Source organism: Dermochelys coriacea, chromosome 3 (assembly GCF_009764565.3).
Source record: "Dermochelys coriacea isolate rDerCor1 chromosome 3, rDerCor1.pri.v4, whole genome shotgun sequence".
Lineage (NCBI taxonomy): Eukaryota > Metazoa > Chordata > Testudines > Dermochelyidae > Dermochelys > Dermochelys coriacea.
In genome coordinates this window covers 195,068,194-195,083,581 of record NC_050070.1, presented here as the reverse complement: position 1 = coordinate 195,083,581, position 15,388 = coordinate 195,068,194, and the positions used below count along the sequence as shown (strand labels likewise).

Below are 15,388 nucleotides of genomic sequence, written 5' to 3'. Positions count from 1 at the left end.
CAGAAGAAAAATGCTGCTTTCTCTTTATTTTTTTTTTAGTAGTTTATGTTTAATACAGTACTGTACGATACCTGCTTTTTTTCCCCCTTTGTCTCTGCTGCTGCCTGATTGTGTACTTCTGGTTCCCGACGAGGTGTGCGGTTGATTGGTCAGTTCGTAACTCTGCCATTCATAACTCTGAGGTTCTGCTGTACGCCAGAGAGTGGTGGGGGGCAGGAGAAAGAAAATACACTTTAAAAAAGAATGCCCCCTTAATTTCAAACTTGTTTTAAAACATTTAGACATACTTTGCAGATCACTAAAACTTTAGCAAAAAAGTTATGAAATATGATTGTAGATCTTAACAAGCCAAGGAACAAATTTGTGAAACTGGGCAATCTTTTAAATCGAGCCCTGTTAACAGCAGACTTTTTGAAACAGTGCCAAAGAGAAGTTGGAAAAAGTCAGTGCTTGATTCATTTAGATATTTTAAGAGAAGTGAAATGTCATCTTTTCCTGGAACTGTTTGTTTTAAATAGTCAGCTGTCAGAGCATTTCGGTTTAACCAGTCTGTAATGCTAAAAGCTACTGAATTCTTATCAGTTTTTTCTGCTCTGGTAAAAGCATATTGAGACAAGGGGAAGTGGTCAATCACTTGTGACTCATGGCTGTAATAAACGGAGTGTTTTGTTCACTCAGTCTTTCTTGCCTTCACTGTAAACTTGATAAAAGAACTACTCTGTGAAGCACTGTCCTAAGTCTGTGGAGTCTGCTTCTTTAAATAGTCAAATTGTATTTAAAATTATAAGCTAAAGGCAAACTAATGGTTAAGGAGAGCTAGAGCACACGATAAGAACTCTTTGATATTTAATTTGTGTAAGTTTTATGAGTGCTTTTCTTAGAACAATACCCATTTGCAAGGTATTATTAAATATTGTGGTTATTTAGCCGTACGATTTCAATTGTGCCTGACTTTAACATATTGCTTTTTTAAATCCAGGAAGTCTGTTTCATTTATACTTGCCTATAGCAGCAGGATGTTAATGTGTTTGAAAGAAAAGTTACTTTTACTTTGTATTATATGCAGTAAACGTTTTTCTTAAAATGTAATATAATTTAAGAATCCTTAGCAAGGCCTCAGAAATTTACATTATTATTTTTAAATAGTAATTTTTGGGTTCTTTTTATTTGCTATCTGGTTTCTCAGGCTTTAGGATACATTCGCTTACATATTCAAAATTTTCTTCACAACCATTCAATTTGCTTCTTTTTTTCTTTTTTTTTCTTTTAAATAATGAAACCTGGGAATCTCATGCAATCTCTTCATTCCAGCAGCTGATGCTTTAAGAAAAACACCAAATATTGACAGACTGATGATAAAATCATGAGTTGGCCACACTGTAGTCCATTCTGTCTTCACCAAGAACAGGGAACAGGAAGGCAGAGCTGTATAAAATAGCTTGTGATACAGGCTCCAATGCCCATGATTGGTGCTGTGTATAGATTTATTGTAAGGTGCTGGCCCTATTTCTTACATTGCAGCTTTATGGTTTGTCTTCTGTATATCGCACAAAAAACAGTTGAAGGAATGAGTCAAATAGATGTTGGTAACAGAAAGGAAAAAAAAAAAGTTAGTTGAGCTTCAGAAAGTGACAGGAATGTACACCTTTAACAAACAGTAGGTTCCGTGCCCTGTGGAAGCTCGAAAGACCCTCTCTTTCACCAACAGAAGTTGGTCTAATTAAAAATATTACCTCACCCACACTGTCTGTCTAACTTCATTCCAAAGTCAAATTGCAGTAATGAAGTACATGGCTGCCTCCAACTTGTCAATTAGTTGTGGTTGTTTGTTCTTTGTTTTTTTTTAAAAAACAGTTCAGTTCACTAAAGCTATGAAAAAAGTGGTGTGTGGGTTTTATTTACAAGCATTAAACCCTCCCCTTCCCCCCCATTAAATTAATGTGGAATATATTTATTAACTTACACTGATAGGTCCTAGAGAAACAAGGTGGGTGAGGTAATACCTTTTGTTGGACCAACTTCTGTTGGTAAGAAAGACAAGCTTTTGAGTTTACACACAGCTCTTCTTCAGGTTTGGGAAGCTACTCAAAGTGTGATAAATACAAGGTGGAACAGATTGTTTAGCAAACACAAGGGACCATTCAAGGTAAAGTGGCCCATTAACACCACTCAAGTAAGGAGGGGAGAGGGCTGTTGAAGGGGGTCGTTAGTTGGTTATAGATGTTTGTAATAATGCATCCACCGAATGCATCCGATGAAGTGAGCTGTAGCTCACGAAAGCTTATGCTCAAATACATTTGTTAGTCTCTAAGGTGCCACAAGTACTCCTTTTCTTTTTGCGAATACAGGCTAACATGGCTGCTACTCTGAAACCTGTAATAAGCCATGTAGTTGTTTGATGATACCTTGTATGGATTTCAGTGTGGGTGGTAGTTGACAAGTAGAGGGGATTTTATTTCCGTATTGAAGCAGATTCTCTTGAGGTTTTTGTGTGGCCTGTTCCATGATGTGATCTACTTTCATGGTGGAGTGTCGGAAATCTTTCCTGAATTCGCAACCTCTCTAAGCTCATCAGCTGCAAGCTCCCCACAGACCAGGACACACCAGCTCAAAGCGGCACTAGACCCAGCTAGAACAATAGATGCAAAACCTGCAGACATATCTCCACTGTTACAGTGATCGACACCCTCCTACAACACACCTTTCTTCTTTGAGGGCTTGCTCATGTCCATTCCACGTTAGATGCTCCTAGTCCTGCTGACACCATTAGGTCAGCCACTAGCTTCGTTGTCCTCTAGCAGGAGAGAGTATGGTGCTCCAACCTCCTTCCTGGCTCCAGGCCCACTGTCTCCTTCTAGGGGCAAGCCCACTCTTCTGTCCTCTGAGATGTCATCCCAAGCCCACCATCAGTCACCGGACCCTCGGTACTGATTGCAGGCAGCGAGAGGTACTGTTTCCCGTGGACGCCTAGAGAGGATTCTTAATCTGAGTCTGATGCAGAGCCCTGTGTTCAACCTAAGGGCCCCCTGTGTTACATGCCGCCAGATCTCAGCACAGGTCCTCCTGCTGGTATATGGCGAGAAGAACAGTGGCATATGCATTGGCCCTTCTGGAACTCTTGGTGTTTTTCCCCCCATACCAGATCCACCGTCCCAACGTTTCTACACAGTTACTTCTGAGAGACGGACTCCCACTCCTCCACAACCAGCATCGGATCCCAACTCCAGTACCAACCCAAGTACTGATTTACAGGATGTAGCAGTAATGGGTCCGATCAAACCTCTGGCAGACTTCATCTTCTCCCCCCCCCCCCCCACTTTGAAGAGGGCAGAGAAGAAATATTATGTGCTAGCCAGTGGGTATGAGTATCTGTATTCTCACCCCACTCTGGGCGCCTTGCTGTATGGACGGCTAACGAAAGGGACAGACGGCAGTTGAGTGCTACCCCAAAACAGAAGGACACAAAGAAACTTGATCTGTTTGGGAGGAAAATTATTCAATAGGTGGTCTACAACTACATATCTCAAACCCAGCAAGTCTTACTGGGGAAATACAACTACAATTTGTGGGATTCCCTGTCCAAATTTAAGGACTTCAGGCCCCAAGACTGAAGGCAGGAATTCTCAGACCTCTTAAAAAAGAGAGAATGTTGCCAGAGCCTTCAAGCGGCACTGGACGCAGCAGATGCGGTGGCTAGGACAAAGGCCTCCTCTGTCACAGTGAGATGATGCTCTTGGCTTCAGTCCTCGGGAATCCCTCAGGAGCTCTAGTCTATCCAATGGACCTCCATTTCAAAGGCTCCTCACTATTTTCAGAGCAGAGGGACATGAGACTACATAGTCTGAAGGATTCAAGCCCCCCACCCCGCCCCCCACTGTTCCTCAGACGTTCTTGTTAACTGCTGGAAATGGCCCACCTTGATTATCACCACAAAAGGTTTTCCTCCTTCCTGCTGGTAATAGCTCATCTTAAGGGGTCACTCTCCTTACAGTGTGTATGATAAAACCCATTGTTTCATGTTCTCTGTGTGTGTATATAAATCTCCCCACTGTATTTTCCACCGAATGCATCCGATGAAGTGAGCTGTAGCTCATGAAAGCTTATGCTCAAATAAATTTTAGTCTCTAAGGTGCCACAAGTACTCCTTTTCTTTTTTGCGAATACAGACTAACACAGCTGCTACTCTGAAACCTGTTATTATTCAAGAAACTGAGGTTATATATGGTCTCTCTAGCCTCATCATTCCCTCTCTGGATCCAGGGAATTGTACACCGCCATCAACTTGAACACTTACTTTCACATTTCTGTCTTCCATGGCCACAGAAGAATTCTCAGGTTTATTGTAAACCAGACTCATTATCAATTCACCTCTCTTCCCTTCTGCCTGTTCATTGTCCCTCAGGATTTCATGAAGTGCATGGCGGTGGTAGCTGCCTTCCTCAGACAGCAAGGCATTCAGGTCTACCTCAATGACTGAGTAATCCAAGGTCATACAGAGGCTCAAGTAAAGAACAGCATCAGCCCGGTCCAAGCCATCTTTTGAGTGCTGGGCCTGTTTGTAAACGAGCAAAAATTGACACTTATTCCAGTTCAGAGAATAGAACTTGGGGCAGTGCTCGACTCGACCTAAGGCAGAGCCTTCTGGAGGCCCGGTTCCAGACTATGTTGGACCTGATATGCAAGGTCATGGTCCACCCAATCAGGATAGGCTGGGTTTGCCACAAGCTACTAGGACACATGGCTGTGTGCAAATACATGGTCCGTAATTCAACGCTACGCTACAGGCCCCTGCAGACATGGCTAGCTTTAGTTTATTCCCCAAACAGATACTACTTGGGATACTAGGTGCTTACTATTCAAATCCTGGTCCTCATCTCCATCGACGGTGGAAGGACCCATGGTTTGTGATGATGGGAGTCCCCTTTGTTGCATCCCAGCCATCAGTGTCCCTAGTCTTGGACGCATCAGACCTAGGTTGGGGAGCCCACCTTGACAGCCTCAGGACTCAAGGCCTGTGGTTCCAGGAAGAACTCTCCCTGCACATAAACATCAGGGAGCTCAGAGCGACCCACTTAGCTTCTAAGTGTTCTTTTCCCGATCACAGGCAAGGTCGTGCAAGTTCTGACGGACAACACTGTGGCCACGTTCTATATCAACAAGCAGGGAGGAGCTCATTCCTCTGCCCTGTATCAGGAGGCCACCTGTCTATGGGACTTCTGCATGAAGCACTCCATCCACCTTGAGGCTTCCCATCTTCCGGAACTTTGGAATGCACTGGCGGATCACCTCAGCAGATCCTTCTCCTCTCACCATGAGTGGTCCCTTCACCCAGAGGTCACCAGGTTTATCTTCCAAAGGTGGATGTCTCCCCAGTTGGACCTCCTTCGCGACCAAGCAGAACAGAAAATGCCAGCAGTTTTGCTCACTGAGCGGGCACAGCCCAGGCTCCCTCTCAGATGCCATCCTGCTTCCTTGAACAGAGCTCCTATTCTATGCATTCCCCCTGATTCATCTGGTTCACAAAATCCTTCTGAAAATCAAACTGGACAAGGCAAGAGTTATTCTTATAGGCTCTGTGTGGCTATGCCAACACTGATTCAGCATACTGCTAGATCTATCAGTAGCAACCTCACTTCTGCTCCCATTCTGCCCGGACCTGATCTCTCAAGATCAGTCAGTTACTCCACCTGAACCTCAACTCCCTTCACCTAACTGCATGGATGTTGCATGGCTGAACCCAGAGGAGCAGGCCTGTTTGGAACAAGTTCGACAGGTCTTGCTGGGTAGTAGGAAGCCATCCACTAGGGCTACCTGCCTCACCAAATTGAAGTGTTTCTCAATATGGGTGTCTCAATGAGATCGCTTTCTGACTCAGTCTTCCCTTCATTCTATCCTGGATTATTTGTTTAATCTTAAGCAATAGGGTCTAGCCCTTGTGTCTATCAAGGTGCATTTTGGCCTTCCAACACAGAGGTGAATTGCAGGTTAGCGTTCTCTCATGAAATGACAGTCCACTTTCTTAAAGGCCTGTCTTTTATCCTCCTGTCCGCAAGCCAATCCCACCCCCATGGGATTTAATCCTGGTTCCATTGAGGCTCACAGATCCTCCCTTTGAACCACTGGCATCGTGCCCTCTAAAATTAAAGCCCTTACATCAGAGCTACCATACACTGTGTTTCTCAAGGACAAGGTCCAACTGTGCCCCCACCTGGTCTTCTTGCCAAAGGTGGTTGTGCAGTTCCAAAGCAATCGGGCCATTTTCCTGCCATTTGTCTTTCTGAAGCCTCTCAAAAATTCAGAAGAGCAGCAGCATCACTCATTGGATGTTAGGCATGCCCTGGCCTTCTACATCAAGAGGACTAAACCCTTTCACAGATCCATGCAACTTTTTGTGGTCGTAGCAGAAAGGATGAAAGGCCTACTAGCCTCAGCCTAGAGATTCTCATCCTGGATAACCTCCTCTATTTGGGCATGCTATGAGCAGGTAGATGTCCTACCTCCGGCCATCGTGATTGCTCACTCCATGAGAGCTCAGGCCTCCTCAGCAGCATTCCTGTGCAGGTTCCAATCCAAGGCATCTGCTGCAACCTGGTCATTTGTGCATAGCTTCTCATCCCACTATGCCATCACTCAATAGGCTCAAGACAATGCCAGGTTCGGGAGAGCTGTGTTGTAGTTTGCATGTCCATGAATTCTGAGCCCACCTCCTTGGGTACTGCTTGTGAGTCATCTAACATGGAATGGACACAAGCAAGCACTCGAAGAAGAAAAAATGTTTACTAACCTTTCCATAACTGTTGTTCTTCAAGATGTGTTGCTCATGTCCATTCCACAACACACTCTCTTGGCTCGTTGTTGAAGTTGGTTGGCAAGAAAGAACTAAGATGGTGTGGGACCGGCAGCACCCTTATGCCAGCGCATAAGTGCACAATACCAGAAGGCGCTAGAGCTGGCCAGATGGATACCACCGAGGGGAAAAATCTCCAGCAACAACACATGTGATGCGCGTGCACCTGTTGAATGGACATGAGCAACACATCTCAAACAGTTACAGAAAGCTTAGTAACCAATTTTACAAGATCTGTGGGACCTACACATGCCTATCGCTACGTGTGGTATACCTTATCCAGTGCACTAGATGCCACAATAGCAACTTCACCTCTATCCCGACATAATGTGATCTGATATAACGCAAATATAACAATATTATGCTGCTCTGAGCGGCATGTTAAGGGGGCTGGGCGATGGGGTTGGATAAGGGGCAGAGGGTCCCGGGGGGGCAGTTAAGGGGCAGGGAGCGGGGGGGTTCGATGGGTCGGGGGTTCTGAGGAGTCAGTCGGGGCAGGAAGTAGGTGGGGGTCGGATGAGGGTGGGGCCCGGCTGTTTGGGAAGGCACAGCTTTCCCTACCCGTCCGTACGTAGCATGTTCGATATAACGCGGTTCCACCTATAACGCGGTAAGATTTTTTGGCTCCAGAGGACTGCGTTATATTGAGGTAGAGGTGTATGTGGGTGAAACCAGACAATCACTACTTGATCTTGAATGATCTCTCACAGAAAAATGATAAAAGACAAAAATACCTTGTCACCTGTGAATGAAACACTTTTCACAAAGTGATCATTCTGTCTGACCCATCAGTCCTCATCCTCAAAGGAAACCTGCACAACACTGTCAAAAGATGAGCCTGGGAGCTTAAATTCATAACTTTGCTAGACACAGAAATCATGGACTGAACAGAGACAGTGGATTTCTGGCTTATTACAATCCATAACCCACTAACAATACCCTGCCCAGCAGCCTCTCTCCCCTTCCCTTTTTCCCTCTGACTGGAGATGTGTAAACAGGCTGCCTTACCTTGATTGGTCCCTTGAGATATGTTAACTACTTATGTTAAATAATCTTTTCCATCTTGTATTTAGCTGTGACAATTGAGTACGTTTCCCAGACCTGAAGAAGAGCTCTGTTTTAGCTCAAAAAATTGTCTCTCCCCAACAAAAATTGGTCCAATAAAAGATATTACCTCACCCACCTTTTCTCTATAATGTCCTGGGACTGATACGGCTACAGCAACTCTGCGTACTGATAGTTCCTCTCATTTGTATGAATGGGCAAGTGCTATGTAAGAATTTAGGTGTTGCTTATTGGAGTGAAATAAATAACTTTCTGAAGTTTATAAAAAAACCGGTATGGTTGTGTAAAATCCAATTACAAGAAGCTATTGATGGGTACGAAGAATCAAAGCATGTAGTTGTTGCCCCAACATGCAACATAATGCTACAAAATATTTGTCCAATAAAGGTAGCAAAGATGTATTATTTCGATCACCTAATAATCACAGTAGATGTAAACTTTCCTTTTAAGCTGCTATAAATCTTTAAAGAATTTCCTCCTTATTTGGACACTAATTTTTGTTGTTTTTTTTGTTTTGTTTTTCAGGTAATGTTTGAGACATACCAGTTTTCTGGGGTATATGTAGCCATTCAAGCTGTTCTTACTTTGTATGCCCAAGGTAGGTAAAGGTTATAACTTAGCACATTTAATATCTAAATGCATTACTTCGCTGAAGTCTTAATATGGTGTTAATAGGGCTGCCAATTAATCACAGTTAACTCGCGCAATAAACTCAAAAAAATTAATTGACAGCCCTAGCTATTAATAAAGAAAAGATCTTGGTCCCAATTCACCACTAGCATAACTGAGCTTAGCTGACTGGATCTTCATCAAGAGTTTTGGGTTGATGAGCATCCGCATGAGTAGCACTTCTCATGGTCCGTAGCTTATTCCTCTTTTCCCCATAAAAATAACACACTAGATTCTTGTTTGTGAATGCTAAAACTTGGTAATATATAAAGTAACTGTCCTTGTATCTCAGATGTTTAAAGTGTCTTTTCAGAAAGTCTTTAGCATGTTTTCAGTTTTCAAGAAAAGGTTTCTACAAGTCCTTTAAATTTGATTTCATTTTATGGAAGCAAAATTACATTGCCTTAAGTCGATGCCTAAAAGTTGTGAAACCATTAAGATGACCGTGTTTTATTTCTGGGGCAAGAGAAGGAAGTACACTTCTCTGCTATGGACAAGTTGGAATAAATCACAATTTGAGTTTGAGAGTTAAGAGACTGGAGGTGAAATCCTGCCCCTGTTGAAACCCATGGGTGTTTGCTATTGGCTTCAGTGGGGCTTGGATTTCGCTCTTGGACTTGAAACAGAGTTAATTCCAAGCATATGTGTATGATAACATGACTCCTTACACCTTTTATTAGCAGCACGGTGAAATTACCTGTAAATGGTAGAATATGCACAGCCTTTTTGCAATAACATTTGTTATCACAGCTTTTGTGTCAAGAATGGTATAAATTTGCTCTGCCACACTGTATGGTAAGAGCAAGATATTAACAACTGAACATAGTTATATTTACAAATTTAAGTGCTAGCCGAAAAACGGTTGAAACAATGTTATTCAGTACCAGCTGTGGGTTTTTTCCTTAAAAAAGGGAAAAACAAACCATCTGCAACAATTCAGAACTTATAGAAGGGTTGTAAAAGATGACACTAAAATTCAGCTGACACATTTATGACGCTTCAGTTAAGATAATGCCCAAACTTCTCTTAAATCCCCTCGTTTATTGGGTTCATAGTTGAACAATAAAAATTCTTTTCAGGCTGAAATTTGGCGCACACATATTCTCACCGGGAGGGATTTTTCTTGTAATTTATATTCCTTCTAGGCATGAGGCAAGTGTCATCATTCCCACTGTAGGGTAGATGATAAACCTCTCTATTCCCGAGCAAGGGTCTGCATCCCAAACTGCTGTCCTAACTTCAGGCTCTGAGACAGGACTCCTGAGGGCAGGACAGACTGCAGACTTCCTTCCCACTCTCAACTTCAGGGGCTGCCTGAGAGTCTCTATTAACACTGCCTAAAGTCACACTCCTATGTCAGTGGTGCTGAGCACTTGCAATGCTCATTGATGTCAAAGGGTTTGGAAATTCAGCTTATAATTCTGTATGTGCCTGCATTTCATGGCATGTGATTTTTGAGACAATTCCTATGTAAACTGGATATTGTCAGATTAAGAATCTTATATTTAAATGTGTTTGTCTGCTTGTGGTAACACATCAGAAACTAAAACTAAAGATTCTATTTAAGCTCTGTAGCACAGACATAGCCTATGCTAGCATAGCCCCCCTAGTGTAGGTGCAGTCTACACTGACGGTGTTTTTCTGCCAGTGTAGGAACACCATTTCCCCAAATTACATTAGCTGGGTTGACAAAAGCATTCCTCTGTTGAGTTAGCAGTGTCTACACTGGGGAGTTTGTCAGCATAATATCAGTCAGGGTGTAGGTTTTTTCACACCCCGACCTACTTAGCTATGTTGATATAGGTTTTAAGTGTAGACCGAGCCTTAGTTTTCATCAACTCTAACTAGTTGCTTTCTGCATTTTGCTTATATGACCAATTTAAGGCCGTTTCACTTTCTGGATGTTATAAATTACCACAATAATGTGTTTCTCGTAACTTGACTAAACCAAAAAAAACCCAACTTCTCATTGGAATTAGACTTCCTAAGTGTTTGGAAAATTCCTTTACAAAACCCAAATTAAGCTGAGACTGTCCTTTGAAAAACAAATTTAGAATGGGCAGTTTGTTGGCTCTGCTGTAATTTTAAGAGGCTTTTGTTTACGTCCTACAAAATATTAAATTACAGAAGCCTCAAATCATGCACTCCAGCACCACCCAACCCAAAATCACACAATTCTGCTCCGTTATTCAAATAATGTAAATTATGTGTGGCATGAATGAGATCTCCAGGTGTTCAGCATCTTTGAAAATGAGGCTAATCTATTTGCACATTAATGCAGAAAACTGGAGTTTATGCCCCCAACCAGCATTTAACCAGTTTAAATATTCTCCATTTAACTGGAACATGATTTATTGGGATGTCAGGACATGAGAAAAAATTCCATATGATGGGGCTGCAGTCACTTAAGAAGGGTTAGTAGCATTTTTTTTAAAAGATTGAGGTGGAGGAGTTCATCTCTGTTCATACAGAATTTTCCAAGAAAAGCTTAAAACAAATAGTTGAAATGAAGTGGAGAACTTAATTTTAGTATAATATTTTATTTTAAAATGTGATCAGACTTCTCTCACAAGGGGAAAGGTCTCTCTTAATTAGGACAGTTACTTCATCAGGTCAGTAGGCTGGCCACCTGGTTGGTCCAGTTAGGAGGGCCCTAATGTAGTGTGATGTATCATTCTACGTATCTGCTTTCAGATGTAATATTACTGTTCTTACTTAGGCTTATTAACTGGTGTTGTTGTGGACTCTGGAGATGGTGTAACTCACATTTGCCCAGTCTATGAAGGTTTCTCTCTTCCTCATCTTACCAGACGACTAGACATTGCTGGGAGGGATATTACCAGATACCTCATCAAGGTAAGCTGAAAAAAAATTTCTTGGAGTTACAGTCCCTATCAGGCTGCTGTGTGGCCACTATCCAGGTTCAAATCAGTTGAAGCTTAGAAAGTGGAAAGCTTGCTATTAGTGGAGAAATCTTTCCTCTCAGTTGTGGGGGGAAATTGTTCTTGTATGCTTTTTCTGGGATGCTTTACAGCAGGATTCTGTGCGCGGTATGGAATTTGCTGTGGGCTCATTTCCTTACTGCAGAATGGTGCTTCAGAATCCATTTTAAAAACACATTTCTAGTCCTTATGGGTTGCAAGGAGAACCTTCCAACTACAAACAGTGTACTTCAGTTCACTGATAGTACTAGTCTTTCCAAACAGCCTTAAATAGCTGCTCTGCGGTGTGTGAAGTGGCCCATTTATCTCAGTGCCGTGATTCTATGAAACCTAAGAGCAGTAATATTTAAATTGTCTCTCTATTTCACTGCTCATTATTTAGGCTGAAATTTCCAGCTGAAGTGGTTATTTCACAATTACAAACTGCCTCCCATATTTCAAAAGCCTCAGCCACCAGCCAACCCCTAAACACAAGTTCCTGTGATTATCCGGTATATATTTAAAAATGGCAAATGTGGGAATGAGTTGAATTTAATATCAACATACACCACCAGAGCTACTGTACTCTTACATAAATGTTCATATTTCATTTGTTAAATCTCCCTTTTTGAAATTTAAATTCAGCTGCTTGCAGCATGCAGGGAATTTCCCTTTAAAACTGAGCCCAGAACCTTGCCCAATGGTGTACTGGAACGAGTGGATGGAGGGCCTCAGCAGTTTGGATATTTTGCATTCTTGGGCCTTGCTTCGCTGTGTGGATAGTGGATGGTGCTTCCTGTCCTCTGGCATTGGTCAGGCAGGGAAGGATCAATCAAAAACCAAAGATTTGGAGGACCCCCTCTGACAAGGTCCTCCTGGTCATTGCTTCCATTTCCAAAATACTGGGCTTGAGATGTGCTGCACCAAATTCTGCCTTATCTCTCTCCAAAAACATTCATACTAGACTGAGTTATACTCTAAGAATCAGACTTCAAAAGGGAGCTGTCAGTAAGTGTGACTTGCGTAGCAATGAACCAGAAGGTATAAGTATATACTTGCACGGGAGTCTAAGTTGGTAAGTAACTTACACTCCCTAATACATTATTTCTGAATTTGGTCCCATTTGATGTGGGGGAAATCCATTTGGAGAGGTTCCCATAGTGAGTTTCAGTTAATGGTTCCATTGACTGCATACCTGAAAGGATTTCACATATTCTGTTTGGTAAAACTGTTACTCAATTTCATGACATCTTTGACCGTCAATCAAAAACCAACGTAGCCTGGGATTTAGCCACTCAAATTGAGGGCGAATACGTTCTGTGCTTGTGAATCTTCAGAGCTAGATTTCAGAGTGGTAGCCGTATTAGTCTGTATCAGCAAAAACAACAAGGAGTCCTTGTGGCATCTTAGAGACTAACAAATTTATTTGGGCACATTTGGCACCTTAGAGACTAACAAATTTATTTTGGCATATTCCCAAATAAATTTGTTAGTCTCTAAGGTGCCACAAGGACTCCTCGTTGTTTTTTCAGAGCTAGAGTAATTCTTTTAAAGATTTTCAAGTATGTGGGAAAATCTTTCCCAATATTCATATGGCAATGAGGAACGTATTTATTTTCTACAGTAAAAGTGACTCTGTTCCAGTCAATAGAGTGGTCAAATTAAAATCAATTGTATTGTTGCTATAACCTATAAAGACCTAAACAAAATCAGCTGGATTGAGAAATCACAATGAGTCTTCAAATTTTGAAATGAAATCCCAAGAAAAAGAACAATTTATTAGATCTTTCTTTCACTATTTCCTTTGTAAAGATCATAGTGAAAACTGTAGTGTGGAACGTATCTTCCGCTTTTCAGAGTTATACTGTCATATTCATGCTGATAGAAATAAATGCAGTTTGACTCCTCCCCTTATTTTCTTAAACTTGATTCTTGTTACATTTTTCATTTAATCTATCTTTGGCGAAATCTCCGTTTCTCCTGAGAAATACAAAAGAAGGGGAGTAATCAATTAAATGTACATTATACGAGTAATCATGGATCATGAAAACTGAGTCACTCCAAGTTTATTGCTAACCCAACATTCTTTTCCCATCAGCTGCTCTTGCTGCGAGGATATGCCTTCAACCATTCTGCTGACTTTGAAACTGTTCGTATGATCAAGGAGAAGTTATGTTATGTGGGATACAACATTGTACAGGAGCAGAAACTGGCCTTAGAGACCACAGTACTAGTTGAGTCCTATACGGTGAGTGTATACGAGAGATGTACATCAATTTTGAAGTTGAAAACCTATATGATGAAGACTCCCTTCCAGTATAAGTTAACACCATTTCAAGTAACAGATTCCTTGCCTTTGTAAATATCTGCAAATTAAGTTATAAAATGACTGCAAGACTTGAAACTTTCTTTCAACAATATAAACAATGTTTTTTGTAATGGCTTGAAACTATAGTAAGTTTTTTTGGAAAAATATTTTTTTCCTATTATGTACTGTTTCACAGTGAAAGATCCTGCTTTTTTGGTCGTCTATGTATTAGTATCTAAGTAATATCAGAATAAGATTTAATTTGTGCTTTCTATTCTATAGCTCCCTGATGGCAGGATTATCAAAGTTGGTGGAGAGCGGTTTGAGGCACCAGAAGCTCTGTTTCAGCCTCACTTAATCAACGTGGAGGGGGTTGGTGTTGCTGAACTGCTCTTTAATACCATCCAGGCTGCTGACATTGACACCAGGTAAGAGCAGGACATCTAGAATGCTTTGGATCTTCTTCTCCAAAACTTCTATCAGGGCACAAGTGTGGACAAGGAAAAATCAATTCTCCACAAAAATGGACCCTTTATGGCAAAAGAAGTTTTCTAAATACAGGTGTAATGATGAGTGTGAGCAAGGTGTTTCCTTGTGAGGTTAGTATTCATGAGTTAACATAATCTCTCTTTGAAATGGAGTTTGTAGTGCTTAGAACTAAACAATAACAAACATACATTTAGGACATGCAGTGTTATTCCACTCCTAAAATCTCTGATCTCCAAGGCTTATTGCATGGAGAGTTTATATTGAACAAGAGAATATGTAGCTATTTCAGAGTTCATTGTAAAGGCGTCATGTCTGTTCAGTGACAGCTGTCTGCATTTCTTGGACTTTCACTTACCTGCACATTGGGATTTCTGTATTAGTTGTACAGAGGAGAAACTGTTGCCACTAGAAAGAATGTTTTTTTTCCCTCCTCTATTAGGTCTGAATTCTATAAGCACATTGTATTGTCTGGAGGTTCCACTATGTACCCTGGGCTGCCTTCACGACTGGAACGTGAACTTAAACAGCTGTATCTGGAAGGGGTTTTGAAAGGAGATGTGGAAAAACTCTCTGTAAGTAGTGATTGATTAACTGCTTAATTTGTAGATAGATCAGATATCCTGAACTACCACTAGAGGGAGCGAGATGGTCAGCAATAGGATGGAAAAAGCAGTATGTGAAGTATTAACATCCCATCCTCTCTAACTGAAACATCAGTATTTCAGAATGACCAATACAGACTTTGTGTAGCCATCCTGGTGACATGTTTCGATACACTTGAAACAAGGCCACAGTACTAGGTTACTTCAGAAGGTTAAGCAGAGTTTCAATGTAAATATGTGCTATTAAACTTTGGTGAGCAGTCCTGCACTCAGACCTAACTTGGCACCTTAGGAAATCCAGCTACTATTAGCAAGAAAATTAGTTGCCTTTTCTTAACAGTGGCAGTGCGTGCTTCATGTCAGTTTTGAATTTCAGCTCTTAGAGTTTTGACGGCTTACCTGCCTCTTTATCCTTGAATTTTTTATTTTTAATACCACATTCCACAATTACTCTGTGTGGCTCAGTCTTTTCCTTCCCTTTAATTCA

At 41.6% G+C, this 15,388-nt stretch overlaps 1 protein-coding gene across 2 annotated transcripts in view; it reads left to right on the top strand.

Moving 5' to 3' along the window:
* The window catches only part of ACTR2 (actin related protein 2), a 46,230-nt gene that overhangs the window by 26,828 nt on the left and 4,014 nt on the right, over positions 1 to 15,388 (top strand). For both annotated transcript variants that reach the window (XM_038394626.2, XM_043512014.1), the window contains 5 exons: positions 8,438 to 8,510; positions 11,301 to 11,437; positions 13,601 to 13,750; positions 14,093 to 14,238; positions 14,739 to 14,871. In XM_038394626.2, coding sequence (XP_038250554.1) covers positions 8,438 to 8,510; positions 11,301 to 11,437; positions 13,601 to 13,750; positions 14,093 to 14,238; positions 14,739 to 14,871 — 639 coding nt within the window. The remainder of the gene's footprint in view (positions 1 to 8,437; positions 8,511 to 11,300; positions 11,438 to 13,600; positions 13,751 to 14,092; positions 14,239 to 14,738; positions 14,872 to 15,388) is intronic.